The following is a 15238-nucleotide window of genomic DNA, read 5'->3' as shown; positions in this document are numbered from 1 at the left end:
ATACCTTGATCAAAACTGGATCTTGATATAGAAGAGATTGCAAAAGTGTCATCAGTAGTAAAGATGGAGTGGTGAATCATCAGGTGGTACACAATCACAAACTACAGTTTCAAAATACACGCTTGCCCATAGACGCTCGTATGTACAACCTAATATGCTGGTAGGGAAAGACTCTTCTGCATTCCAGGATTATGCGGTTTGATCTCCCATGATGCTGCTACATCTGCCTCCTCAGGAAGAATGAAAGGCAAAGATATCTCCCGGATCATTAGGTCACCACAAAATGGGCATTCACTGGCTATAGCATCATCCAGTTGTGATCGGATCTGAAAAATATTTCAGCAGAAGGTTTCAATTATAACAACTGAAAGAAACAATATGAATAGAAAACATACAAGGCTGAAAAGATGTCCTAAAGAAATCAACATGCTAGAAACAACAGAAAGTTCCTTAAATCTTCTCCAAACTGGAAACAAGACTTAGCAGACATGGAGAAAATGCAAACGACCACCCAATACAAAAGCTACCCGTTTATGACTCTATTATTATACAAGAGAAGCCCATAGATCAAAAGGATCACCTTTTCTAAAGGAGTCATGCTTGTTAATGGTTCCTCTTCAGATAATCCACCACTTGAGTCCTTCCGGGGTTCATTACTTAGTAATGTAAGTTGCTTTTGCAGATCCAATATATATTCCGCCTGCAGTATCATTTTGAGGGAAGAAACATTTGGCAAATATAACACAGATGTCAGCTTTTATATTACCCAAAAAAAAAAAAAGAATGTCAATATGCTAGCTGCAGTATCACTACCATATATATGCTCTTATCCAGTTTAGGAAAAGTTTCATAGTAGCAAGAAAAATAAACAGAGTATCAAAAACACTTAATATACCGACATTTGCACAGTACACAAGAAGTATCCAGAGTGATGGTTACTTTAAATAAAAGTAAAACAAAAAGAAGCAAAGTATTCCAGGTCGTACTTGCATTTGACTAGTGCAACCAGTCACATGAGTAATCAAGCACTGAGCATGAAATGCATGTCCACAAGGAAAGACATAGAAAGGGGCCATAGATCCAGCTGATGTGTAACCCCAAGACATCTGATAGTCCCGACCTACATTCAAGATTTTCTTTCTGCAAACCTGATGGCCAGCAACTGGGAATAAGTGCAAGCATACAATGGATGGAGAAAAAGAACATGCCTGAAGAACTTTAAGCATGACAGCAGCAATTCGTATGCTAAGAAACTTTAGATGGAAAAGCATCTTAATCAGAAGATCTTACCCCACATTCCTCATCACGATCTATGACTGCATACCGTTGAGCAAGTGCACTTATATCATTCCGTATATTATCAGCACCATGAGTTGCATCATTCATCTCCTGCTTCAAATTTTCAATTTGTTCATTGTAGTCCTCCAAGGATGAGCATATTGCCTCCTGCAATGTTGTTTGAGGTAATTTAGTGCAGCAATTGTAGACAACATTAAGCTTGCCTCAACCAATAAGAGTAGGAGCAAGAGAACATGTAAAAAGCAGAAAGGAAATAACAAGGGTAAGAAGTGAGACAAAGAAACAAACTATCACTTGGATGACATGGATAGTGTTAATACATATACATCCTCTCAAAACTCCGATGTTGGGGGGAAAAAAAGTAGAAAATTCTGAGAGTTGAGATTAATTATTTAAAAAGTTTACAATGGTTTTTGTATTTTCTCGTCTCCTGCATGGACATGCAAAGATACAGCAAGTGCATGAACATTTGAATACAAATGTATATATAATAAAAAAAACTACTCCTCAGCATTTTAGTAGTCAACAATTAAGGGCATACCTTGAAGTCATCAATCAAAGCAAAGTCTGGGAAAAAGGGTAAGATGTCCTCTATCTTTAATAGTCCGTCCGTCTCTTTGAGAAAAGCTATTGCCTTCCGAATATTTTCCCTTTTTGTTCCCTTTTCCTGCTCTATGACATGCTTGGCCACCATAAGCCATAGTTTCTTCCTTAACTCTTCATCATCTTCAACTTTGTCAGCTTCAGCCATAGCTAGCTCTGGATCAACCTATTAAAATTAGGAAAACTCCAAGATTACAGAAAGTAGTATTCAAATATATGCTGATCTCAAAACTGGAGATGAACAAATTCTTTTATCATCTTGAAATACATATGTACTTTTTATGTACTCTGGTCTTTCCTGTATCAAGACAACATGTTCAAGCAATTTGCATAAAATTCAAACTCCAAACACTCAAGGCATCATTTCGGTTCTAAAATGTTGAACAAAAAGTTAAAAAAGAGATAGATGAAAAATTTATCTGTCATAGTTTTTCTCATGCTAAAAGTACATGTTTACCAACTTGCCGTCATCATTCAATTGGACAATTACCCCCCAATCAATGCTACAATCAACCCAAAAAGCCCAAATAGCATCTAACATCGTGGGAAGAATGCAGATGTTGAACCAGAAAAACAGACAACTGCACCTTTGGTGAAAACGAGTATCGACCCAAAGCTATAAATGTTTTCCAGTCATAATCACCAGTATATATATGCACCACAGAACTTGAAAAACAAAATGTTTACAGAACTCCAAAGCCTACGATATACTGTGAAATTTTTTTACCACAGGCTAATTGATATATTAATGACATCTCACATGAAAATACATATTTACTATTGGCTTCTTAGGTTGATTTTGTTGTGTTGGGAAAATAGGGGAGATTGATTCATCTAGAAAATACAGGGCAAAGTGAGATGTAATTTTTTTAGGTGCATTTTGTAATTCACCCTAAATGAGGAGCAGATAAAAGTACAACAATGAATAATAGTTGAATCCTGCTAGCAAAGTAAGATAATCAATGTGTGAATGCAAGCATTCACAAGTTACTTAGATAATCAATGTGTAAATCCTAGCAAAGTTACTTGCATTGTTATTCATCTTCCCTGTTTCCTTCCAAAACTAAACACAAGAAAATGTTTTTGTTAGAATTTGACTTTCTTTTTGTCACTAAATTCCATTACTTGGAAATGTTTACATTGTACTATCCATTTTAAAAGTTTGATATTTTTTATAAGTACTTACATTTTGCTTTAAAATCTGATAATACACTAGCTATGCACTATCTTTCACTGGGCATTAAAAACTTGAGCTCTGATAACACAAGTTATGTGCTCTTACAAGGATAAAGAATACAAAACCAATCATCACGATCAATTTGAGCTTTACCTGCAGTGCGAGAGCAACCGCTTCTTCATGCATGGACATCATGCTATATATGTGAACACATGCACGCATTCTCTTTTCCTTAAGACAAAGGCGCAAGGCATACTTGGGATCATAAAAAAATTCAGGGCCACTTGATCGTCCTTTACCAAACTTACACTGTAGAAAACGCAGAAGAGAACTCTCATCCTCCTGAAGAGAAACAAATATTAGTGTCAAAGTCAGATTAAAATAAAAAAGGAATTAATTTTATACTAAACTACAATAACAGAGACAGCTGCAAAACATTTACAAGTGATTTTGAAAAAAAGAAATAAATTTTAGTACCCAGAAGGGTGGAATCATGTTTTTCTATACATCATAACAAATCCCTAAACAATGAGGCATTTGTCCCAGAAGGGAATCAACTCAGCTATATGCTTAACAACTTCTGAAAATGCAAATACTACTCTCCCGAAAATTGAAAGAGATCTATCTTGCTCATAACAGGCATTTGTCCTGCACCAAGGATTCCAATGCATTGTTCACTGATAAACTTCATCATGATACATCATTTATAAGGCACCAAAAATCAAGGCAAGCATATGAAAGTAAGTGTATATCAAGGTAAGTATATGAAGAAAAAGGGTTATAGGTAAAAACAAATTAAGAAAAAAAAACTTTTCGAATTAAAATAGAAGACAACCTCAGCTCAAAAAATAGATATTCACTTTTTCAGATGTCAGAAATGGCATATCAAACAGCAAATTGTAACACACCATTTACAGGAATATAATTTTACTCTTAGTGACAAATGTTTGCTTTGTCAACATCCAGCATTACTAACTTCTACCAAAAAGCGAGCATGACTTCCCAGTTTCAGAAATGCTATCACTACCCAATATATAGACACACGAATTTATTAGCCAATCTCTAGTTTATGTGGCTCTTAGGTCTATTGTAACTCTAAAACATGTGAATAATGTTTACCAAAAAATGCCAGTTTCTAATATTCTCAGCAGCATCCATATGCAAAAAAAATTAAAAAATTAAAAAATACGGAAGCAAAATCGATTATAACATCTTAATCTTTAAAATGCACTATAGAGACTCCAAGTGGCTTAACCTGCTTGGCATACAGAGAGAGTAACAAATTGTGAACACCAGGGTCCTCATTCTGCAAACGGTGAACAGAATACTCCAAATATTTGATCACTTCATGTGTTTCATTCCTGGATGACACCAACCAACAAGTTCAACCCAAACAAAAAATATAAAGTGATTTTGTGCTGTCAAATGAAAGCATGTAAAGATATATTACTTCATTTCAGGATGCATGAGAAAATATCATGTTCCAACAATCAAGTTGGGAATAACAATTTTCTTTCCATGAACTAGAGACTAAGTTTGATCCGATATGAGTTACTTATGATGACTTAAGACAAGGTTACAGCAAAATGAGATCAAGTATTGGAGACGCATGAATTCCAGAGTTCGAGAAGTGCAAATTATCAGTTGATTAAAGGGCAAATTATCAATAAAATGTTATAAAGAAAATTTAAGAAGAAAGCAAGGCATTCAACCTTCTTGAGTTGTTCTCGTTGATGAAACTACACATTCTCAGAGCTTATGAACATGAAACAAGAATGCATTTCCAGAACCAGGGAAAAAAAAAGGAAAAAGGAAAAAGTCCAAAAGAGTATGCACGTTACTTAGCATGAGGTTCACTTGAATATCGCATCATGGCAGGAATCAGCTTTCTGGGGTTCAGGTCTTTAGTGGTCATCCATGATTCGACAGTTTCATATGCATCAAGCATAATGAGGTCTGGAGCAAACTTGTACTGCAAAAAAGAAAAAAAAATGGCGCACATCATGTTTGACTGGATAGGGAAGACTCAGCTTATGTCATGTTTAATATAACAACAAAAGACATGCAGACAATAGACCACTATTAGACAGTTGAAGTAGAACTCCAAACCTGGAGGTCTATAGGAACATTAGGTTTCTGAAGAACTTGTAGTGCTTTCTTTGATTCTCCTTGCTGTACAGAAACAGAAGAAGCATGAAAAATGGAATAAAAGATTCAAGTCTATTATTTTAACCAGCATTTTCAAATAAAGAATAGTTAAAAGCAGTGCTTATGCGGTCAAGCTTTATATCAAATCACAGCTTCATATATAATTAATCTTAAACAAAATTCATATTCCTGAGTTATTTGTATCTCCTTTTTACGGAGACGGATTGCAGCATTAGCCACCTCTTCTTTTGTCTGGAGAATTTTAAGTGCGGTCACAAAACAAGCACCTGGATGTAATGATGAACCACAATCTCATGTTGCTCCTTCAGATTAGCAAAGAATACCAATTCATCAACTCTACCATAGCTGCAAAACACCATGAAAGTCATTTTCAAAAAACTGAAAACTAGCATGCCCACAAAATCAAATTTAAAAAGAAAAACCCAATAATGAGCATAAAGTTTCCAGGAAAATTAAGAGAACTTCTCTCATGAGTAGACAGGTTTTTATCACACTTCAACAGGTAACGTCATACAAAATTAGCAATATTATGATATACATTTGTGATGAAAAATCTCAAATATATATTAAAAAAAAAGTTCGTAATCAAGAACATTAAATTGACCTATAAAACGAGTAATAACTTGAAGACCATAAGTAAAATGAAAAACATGATAGCATCTCTTTTGTTCTTTTGCTTATCTCAATTAGAATATCTAATATTTACACAATAGCATCATATGTTTTACCACCTGAAACGTTTCATCTTTGCTAGGGCAAAATTACTATTAAACATTGTTCACCTTTTCAATAGCTTCATCGTGGTTGCCTCGTCTAATACATCCTTGGAGTCACTTAGAAAAGCACGAAACTCCTTAATAATTGATTGGTACTCTAAAGCACCTTTTTCAGAAGCACCTTCATCCTCCAAAAGTACTCTATTTATCTGGTATCAACACATTGGTAAATTCAGCAAAGAACATATACAACCAACCAAATGGAATCTTCAAGTTAGTGAATAAGCATATAAAAAACCATGAATAATACACATCATCCCACTCTCTAGCTTGTTTAAGTGGAATTTAAGAACCATTTTAAGAATAAAATAGACAAAGGTTCAGTACAGAATGTAATTTTACAAATATTGACTATAATCATTATCAAGCTTGCCTTCTGGCGGGCCTTGAAGACAAATTGTGTAATGACAATCTAATTCTAAGTATTGTACAGGTCTCATTATGTAGTAGTGGGCTAAATTTGGTAAATTCTAATCTGGTGATGAATGGAAAGAACCGGCCAATTAGAACCTAAAATTGGCCAATCATCCATTTTTTTAGCCACTTGTACAAAATTAGGGCAGGTGGGTTAAGTGGACCAATGAACTTGGGTCAATGGCAACAGTTCTATTACCATGAAAACCTTATTGAAATTCTTTAAGATGAATAGTCCTGAAACAGAAAATCAAGTGAACCACAAAACATAAAGGTGGATTCTTAACCAAAGCACTTCATGCCATCAAAAGACTAAACTGCATAAATGTAGTATGAAACCTAGTTTTATTCTTACTATAGAGTTGAAAACTTGTAACAGTTACAGAAGAACCACTTAAATAAACTCTAATGCAGGTTTATCAATAAGTCAAATTTAGTCCAGTTGGATTAAGCAAGACACCTCAGCCAGAAATAGCCCAAGTGTCAGATACATACACAAAACGTAGTAATTGACATGCATATGCATGCAATTAATTTAAAATTCTTATGAAGAAATGCTTCAATAAATTTTAAGTACTCTAAAAGAATTCAACTGTATACATCAATGGTGATTTTATTGTCTATAACATATATTAATGCACCACATACACAAATAAACCAAAAGTTCCACAACAAAACGGGCCATAAACACTTTCTTTTTTGAGTTTTTGAGCCTTCCTTTCTTTCCTTTCTTGCACTAAATCCCACTCCCCTTCTTTCAGAAAGAGAAATTCTGACCGTAAATCCTTCTTCCGAACAACTATAATATCATTAAAGTCCAGTATCTTATATCCAACTTAGTTTTTTTTCCTGGTTTTTGTGAACCATTTGGAAGTGCTGATTTAAATTAACAAATGGAATGAAGAAGCATCAAGCAACACAAGAAGCTACATTTCAATAAGACAAAAATTCACTTCAAGAGAACAAAAGAGGGCATAAACTTCAGCCTGAGAGAAAGAATAACAAAGAGCTTATCTGCAGAAAAAATGTGCCAGAATAAGGTGCAGTCACTTTCATCATGATAACACCCTAAAAGCAAATTATTGGGTTGATCCAATAAAGGTGGAACAAGACCAATAGAACACCAAATAGAATGACAAAGACTCTGCTCAACCAAAAGGGTATGGAGCAGAGAAAGGATAATGTCAGGATTAGGCTGCATATAAATGGGATTGAGATGGCAATTTCCACTTTCATTTTTCTTTATTTTAATGTAAAACTTAGAGTTAACCATGTTCTTGTTCACTTCAGATGAGAGAAAGGGCCGTAGCATCACTGCTCTTTCCTAGCATTGCGTTCCAAAAGCAGAGGTGTTCAAAGGTTAACAGAAGAAAGTTTAGGATCAAAGGACCGAGTGAAGCTGGGACAATTGGCCAAGCAAGGACCCTTCGAAACCTTGAATTAAGACTGGTCCTCATTACTTGATGGATGTAAATAACTAACAGTACAACATCTGAAAGAATTTCCTCTGACTGCCTGCCTCTCATGAATGACTATTCTTTCTTTTCTTGTGAAACCATCAATCCACAAAGTAAAGTCCCTAATGTTATTAATTCTTCTTCATTCTGGATGCCTTAGCAATATGGCTACTAGAATTTTATTCCCTTAACAAAACTAAAAACAATGACTTCTGTGCATAAGAGTACAAGATGTTCATTATGTGTTGTCACCAAAAGAAGAAACCTAGGCAGGAATTAACAAAGAATTGGTACTGCTAATACTGTTTAGAGCAAACATCTCTAAACATATCAAAGCAGCACAATAGCCAAAGTCAATCACAGATAAATTTGTATCTCCATAGTCAAACCACAAGTAACTCAAGCAAATTATCACTTAATATTTGTAAGTAATTTTTAAAAATTTTCATTTAAACAACCTTGTTAATATGTCAGCTAAGGAAACAAGTCACAAGCAACATTGACCTAGGTACCATAGCTTCATGAATTAGGCAGAATCAAATGCTACCATGCAAAAATAAGTCACTCATGGATATCTTTCACTGTAGAGCACAGAAATAGAATGAAACAGCAATAGATGAAACAATCGCATGAGTTTACTTAAATTTTCATATAGAATACCACTAGTTCAGGCCCAACAAGTACATCAGATCTACAAAGCATGAACCTTGTCTAAGTATAATTCGGTAATCCAAGTTGAAATCATAGTTATTTGGCATGTGTCATCCTTGGCAAGATTATCAAGCTTGCGCAGTAGAAAAGTCCTCAAAGCATCCTGTACACAGTAGAAAGGTAAGTTAAGTTGGTCCATCAAAAGTTCAGTAACCATTAAAGCAACATACATTTCAGTAACCATTAAAGAAACATACACCAACAAATAGGAGCTCACTAACAGAATGCTGGTAACTGAGTTATCATTTCATGGAATAAAACATACAAACAGAAAGCTCATTGACCATTTAAAAGATGAAAATATATGGTGTTTAATAGGATTAACTGAAGTGGACCTATTTAAGATTTAAGTTGTAAGTTTGAATTGATCAAACTTTGCCTCACATGACGAATGAATGATTAGAGCAAATTTGTTCATGCTTCATCAAAAGTTGATAAGACAATTGCATCTCTGATAAGGTTTCCATGTTGAGCAGCACATAATTGTCAAAACATGAGCTTGATGTTTCAAAGAAGTCACTTCTATTACCTGCTCTCCCATGCTAATAAACTTCAAACTGATCTCTTCAAACGACAATACATAATTAATCTGCAAAACAGAGTTCCTTCTGTAAGAAGTTTTCTCCAACAGATTAGGAAACAAATAGCGCATGCCTGATGCAAAATGCATGTATCATGTATGTAGCAGTGTCTAATGCAAACCATATGCCTGCTTTTATGTAGCCAATTTGCAGATTATCAAACACCAGAAATGCTACAGAACATTTCAAGGAGGATACAATGATAAAATATATCAACGTGACATAACATGGTATACTTAAAGCAATTAACACTGCAACTCAAGTCAAAAGTCTAAAGAATTGCAACCTTCGCGTAGAAAGATGCTGCTCTGAGAAAGTCCTTAGCGGAAAAGGCAGCTTCAGCCTGCAAAACACAGCTGCCAGTTAAATTGCTGAACCTAAAACATCCCACATGAGGATGTATAGAATCTTGGGAATGCAATTCACAGTGTCCAAATAATCCTCTTGTTTACAAGCATACTTATGCATCACTTTGTAGAGGTAAAAATATTCAGTCAAGTCTGACCTGCACTAAATAAACTTGGTCTTTCTGGAGTGCATCACGACAATTTGCCAAAGCTGCAGCATATTCCTTTAAGTCTAAGTACACCTTCCACATGTCTCGCCCCTCATCATTCACAGATACCTGAATCATCATGATCAGATGAATAGATCAACAGATTTGGCTGGTGTTGTGACAAGAGATGCAAGCGAAACCATTCTAGCGAACCTGAAAAATGGAGTTCTGGTCATATGCATAGAACAGTCCAGCAGATGCATCACTGCATAATCCAATTATACCCCTTGAAGCTGCATCAGATGCTTGATCAAAATAAAGTTCCTCCACTATCTGCTCACTAATTCTATTGACAACCTACAAGAAATTGTCGAAACATAACATGAACCATGGTCACAGTTTTAATTATTTGACTGAAAACAACAGAGAAAATGACAGCCAAAAGAATTATGAAGTTGTTCAACTAAAACACATAGGGACCAAATGAACAAGTCTCCTCAATCAGCTCTACTTTTATATGGATTTTAAGCAACAAATTGGCGGCTTTTTTTTAACTACAACTCCTATGACGTAAAATCCTCCCTAAAGTTTTAAATTGCCCTTATCTGGAACTCCTTGAATGCATGATCAGCCACATATATCATATGGAGTAAGCCCAATTCACATACAATTTTTGTTTTGATTCTTTTTTTTTATTCGTTTTTTGAGATAAGGCTTTATATTAAGTGGCAACAAGGGGTGCAACCTAAAAATATAAAAGCGTCCTAACTCCTTATGCAGGAATGAGCATCAGTGCTATCTTCATTTTCGGAAGCAGAGAGAGGATATTCTAGAAAAATGTTTTCAGACAAGGATAAAGCCCAACTTTACGTTGCAAGATCAACAATCACTGAACTTTCACAGCTCTAACAAATATAAAATAGGACTCTGAGCCTCTTTTAGCTTACCTTGACTTTGTTTCCAATCAGAAGAAGAAAATGAAATTCAGACACAGCCATAGAACTAGGCTTGACAGCTTCAGTTCCTTCACCTAATCTTGAATAGCTCAAAAGAGCCTTATTCTCCACAAAATTTTGATCCCCATCAGGTGAACTACCACAAGATTCACAAAAATCCTAGGTAAGAAACTATTATTAGCTCAACATATTTATGTTACTTTGTGTCTAAATAGACTGCTTACTGTATGTGTAAAACAAACAGCAAATGTAAGAGTACTAGCAATAATGATGACTAAAAATCTAGTCCTCTGAGTTGCAGAAAGAAAAAGGGCTAACAGTCATCTCTTACCTATGTTGCGCACCAAAATTTAAACCACCATGATAGATTCCGGCTCCGGAAAGCCATGCGAAGTAAACAGCTCTCCTTTGGTTTATAAAAAAGTGAAGTTCACTGCAAGAAGACACATCAAACTCCATCTTCACTTACAGAAATAACTTATGTTAGTATCCTATTTCAATAGATGTTTCCTTGCAAACGACTTAGTGACCTCTTAAGAGATTAAATCCACACCACTGCATTCCAACAACCTCTATAGTGTACAAATCACGCAACATTTAAGCTCATTATCATAAATAAATACCAACAAAGTGGTGGTCTCGCCCAATCCATTAGTCTCTTGCATAGTATCAGAGATTGTTGCATCCCCAATCTTTTGTCTAGTATCTAAGCCAAAAGACTCCCAAACAGATAAATTTGTAAAGTATTTCCAGAATGTACTGAAATGGAGATCTAATATTGACCTGTGTTCTTATATCTTCAACCACTGGGAAATTATTTTATTTAGATACTATACAAAAGTCAAAGGCACAATAAGATTTCGATTAAATGACTTTAAAGCACATCATACTAATTGTCAAAACTAGCATAATTACATATGCACAAAAAAAAAGAACATAATTACAGGCACGTGGGCATATTATAAGCATAATATATAAATTAACTAAATAAAAAATTTTGACTTTAATCCATTTATAAAATATAAGCATACAGAAGTTTACTAACCTGTTTGCAATGTCACCAGGCAACTCCGTGAAATGAACGGTTCGATCCACATAGCTAGCAAACACAGACTGCAACACAGTGGTTAATGAAACAGCAATAAGTTTCAGTCAAACAAACTACAGTAGCTTTGAATATTTGACCATCAAGTGATTGAGATAAGAAAAGAAGTACATGAACAGAGATGCATTAAGAAATGAACTGAAAATTAGTGAAGCACATGCATAAGTTTATGCGTATGTACCTAAATACATGTATCTGAGCAAGCATCAAGGACAACAAATCAAGGTGTCATACCAAATATTGAACCCAAAACTTAACTAAATATTGCATAGGTATTGTAACACAATAAGAAATGTCCTACAATGAGTATCTTAGGTGTGTGAATATCAAAGCTAAATAGTAAGAATGATATATTACTAACGGCTGAAGTATCTCACAATAGTGGTGTGGACTTGAACGAGTTCATTGGATCATCACAAAGTCCTAATTGGTATCTAAGAACATAGCAGCAAAACCACAAGTGTTGTGAGCAGCTAAGTACTACTCAGGGCAAATGAGCCACAAGGTGAAAGAGATCTCCAAGGAGCAAGCATATCTTGTTAAAGGCTTTTGAGTTCTTACTTGAAAACTTTAATTAAACTAAAGTGTGAGCAATGAATCTATAAGCATGAACATGACTAAAATATTGGCGAATATCTTTATAGTGGTAAACCCGATTGTTCAATGAGATATTTCCATCTCACCCTTTTCTTGAGACAGAGATGAAGCAATACAAAAATGAAACACAATTTAATCAAATTGAACTCAAGTAAAAATAAAAAATCCAGGATTGAAGAGAACCATAACAGAGGAACCAATTAAAAACTTACCTCTAATGAACCAATTCCTGTATAAGAATAAAGCCTCGTAGGTGTAACAGCCATGACATAGTATCTAGTTCCATTAATTACATTGGCTGTTTCCATCTAGAAAATAGGCAAAATGGCACATGTAAGCAACCAGCCTTTACTCCAGTCCGTTCAACAAAATTGTACAAATTTTATTTTCGAAAAGCATAAAAAAATTAGTTTCCAGTAGTACAAAGGTTCATCAAGTCACTTGCAATGCATATATAAAACCTACTGTTCTCTAATTAGAATAACTACAGCTCAAGAAGAATACGAGATACTGAAAGCATGCATAATTGAACATCTACCAGGCATCAATGTTGCATTCACCAAGTAACTTGAAAATTTTCTTTCCCATCAATTTAAACTACAAAATATACATTAGGAAAGAATATCTTACAGAAAATGCTTAAAAAATGAAGGGTTATTATTCACCAAGAAAACTACCCAAAGATAAAATAAGGAGAAAATGACAGGAGCAGTGAAGGTTCAAACCTGCAAGCCGGTGAAAGCCTCAGGAAGCTCTTTTAGTTCAAACAAAAACTTAATATACTTCTCCCTTTTATCTTTCTCATCTACTGCAATTTCATGAAGCTGCCCATTATCTGTACCTAGAATGACTTCCCTAGTGGAAGCTGCTCACATAAAAGATACTACATTAGATAAAGGATCTAATCAATACATGAATTGAAACATATAAATAACATGCCATATAAAAGAAGCAAGAAAGAGCTGTTCTTGCCTTCTGTTATCAATTGTCTATTCCAAGCAACAGCATTTACAATAAGACCTTTCAATTTGCTTAGTAGACGAGGTCTGGTCCACTTTGCATGTGTATAAAATGTATCAGCACCTCCAGGACCAACTATGGTGGCAATGCAATGGCTCCCACCAGGGTCAACAAACACTCGATGGATGGATTGATCTCCAGGTCGACCAGCTGAAAGATCAATATCTACAGAAAGCAGTTGTATTACTAAACTCAGAACTTCACCACAGGATTGAAATAAGCCCAAAATTCGATCCATTTTTCCACCATCCAAAAATAAATAAAGTAAAATAAAATAACTCTAAATACATTTTATAAATAGCAGACTAGATTCAAGAATTCCAAGTACATTTGGATAAAGTTAGAAAAGATTCTACCCAGCATGCACTACTTACCAAAGAAGAAGGATAAAATTTATAAGCATAATCAAATAAAAAGACAGTTCTAGTAACTCAATCGCTATACAATCTTAGCCACCAATTGCACACAAGTAAAATAGAGTCCCTAAATTCTACATATCACAAAAAATATCATCAGTAAGAGCAAGAAGGCAACTTTTTACATCTGATTTACATTTATCTCCATATAGTATACCATTCAAACCTTCAATTCCTTCAAACCCTTCTGATAAAAGCATTTCTTCCACATTCTACAACAACAGTCCAATTCTCAATTATTCCATTTTCTACTCCCCTCCACATCTTTTCCTTCCCACCCCTCCCCTCCCCTCCCCTCCTACAAAAACCTAATAAATCAACAAAAATAAAAATTCCCAACTTCAACATGGTATACTCTTAACATTTTCCTCTTTTTCAAAAATCCGTAGCATTTGACCTTTGTTTGCCCTAATACCCAAAAATAACAAAGGCATGAAATTCGAACAAGCACAAAATAATTCTTTTCAATAATAATGGCAACATTTCTAACCAAACCCACTTCTAGGGCATCCAACCAGCTAAGTTCCACCTCTAGCCCCACACCCACCAGACGGGAGAGTTTCAAAATTTGGCTGAGTTGAAATATAATCCAATTGAAATCTAACCCCAAGTAAAATAAGTTACCTAATAACAGCATTTTCAATCACTAACAAATAAATAAATAAAATTTTCTACTGATAACAATTATATAGTATACCAGAGAGATCTCCACACAACAGCAAGTAAAATAAATTACCAATTTTCGACATTTTCGATCAATAACTCAAAAAAATCATAAATTTTAATAAAATACAAAAAAAAAACCATAAATTTTTCTGCTGATAATAAAATATGCACAGTATACCATAGGAATCCCCAACTCCGAAATCGTGTCTGATGATCCAGCCTTTACTTGTTCCTAAGACAATGACGTCATTCCCAGCAGCCATACACGTAATCACTCCACGTCCCTTGGCAGCATATCTTTCTAGAAGATCTACTGAAAATACCTGCCGCTTTTGCTCCATTTTTCTTCCTCCTTTTAATCCAAATAATGCTTATAATTGCAAAGACTGAATAAAAATCAGTTCAATTATCCAGCTTAAGACGGATTAAACACGTGATTAAGATCATCCGGAAGTGAATTAGTCTTCAAATTGTTGAATTAATTGAAGGAATATTTTCATGATTAAAATAAAGAAAGAATGCACCTGAAAAATGTGCTGGGGGCTGGTACTGAGAATTTAGAAGAAGAAAGGGTTAAATTACATTTATCGCCCCCGAGGTTTGGCCAAACTACAAAGTAAACCCTAATATTTGGCCAAAGTATGGAAGAACCCTCCGATTTACAAAAGCTTAACAAAAAGCCCCTTACCGTTAGTCAACAACGTTGACTGCCCTGCTTAAATTGCGATTTTTCGCGGAGAAATTTCTGTATTTTTCATTAACATATTTTTTCGATCCCGCCTTTAATTCATATAC

General features: G+C 34.8%; 1 protein-coding gene across 1 annotated transcript; it reads right to left on the bottom strand.

Annotated features, from left to right (window-relative positions):
• Positions 1-5: 5 nt before the first annotated feature.
• LOC113767457 (vacuolar sorting protein 18) lies at positions 6-14954 on the bottom strand. The gene is made up of 23 exons (XM_027311562.1): positions 14622-14954; positions 13314-13526; positions 13067-13206; positions 12554-12649; positions 11685-11752; positions 10971-11072; positions 10631-10775; positions 9897-10040; positions 9693-9812; positions 9474-9530; positions 9136-9195; positions 8602-8709; positions 6031-6173; positions 5515-5593; positions 5189-5251; positions 4921-5051; positions 4335-4440; positions 3233-3421; positions 1841-2068; positions 1291-1446; positions 987-1148; positions 581-700; positions 6-326 (listed from the first exon to the last, which is right to left on the bottom strand). The coding sequence occupies exons 1-23, from the start codon at positions 14782-14784 to the stop codon at positions 150-152; spliced, it is 2970 nt and encodes a 989-aa protein (XP_027167363.1). The 5' UTR covers positions 14785-14954; the 3' UTR covers positions 6-149.
• Positions 14955-15238: the final 284 nt, after the last annotated feature.

Source organism: Coffea eugenioides, chromosome 4 (genome assembly GCF_003713205.1).
Source record: "Coffea eugenioides isolate CCC68of chromosome 4, Ceug_1.0, whole genome shotgun sequence".
Lineage (NCBI taxonomy): Eukaryota > Viridiplantae > Streptophyta > Magnoliopsida > Gentianales > Rubiaceae > Coffea > Coffea eugenioides.
Note: the sequence above shows the minus strand (reverse complement) of the source record. Positions and strands in the feature narration are given on the sequence as shown.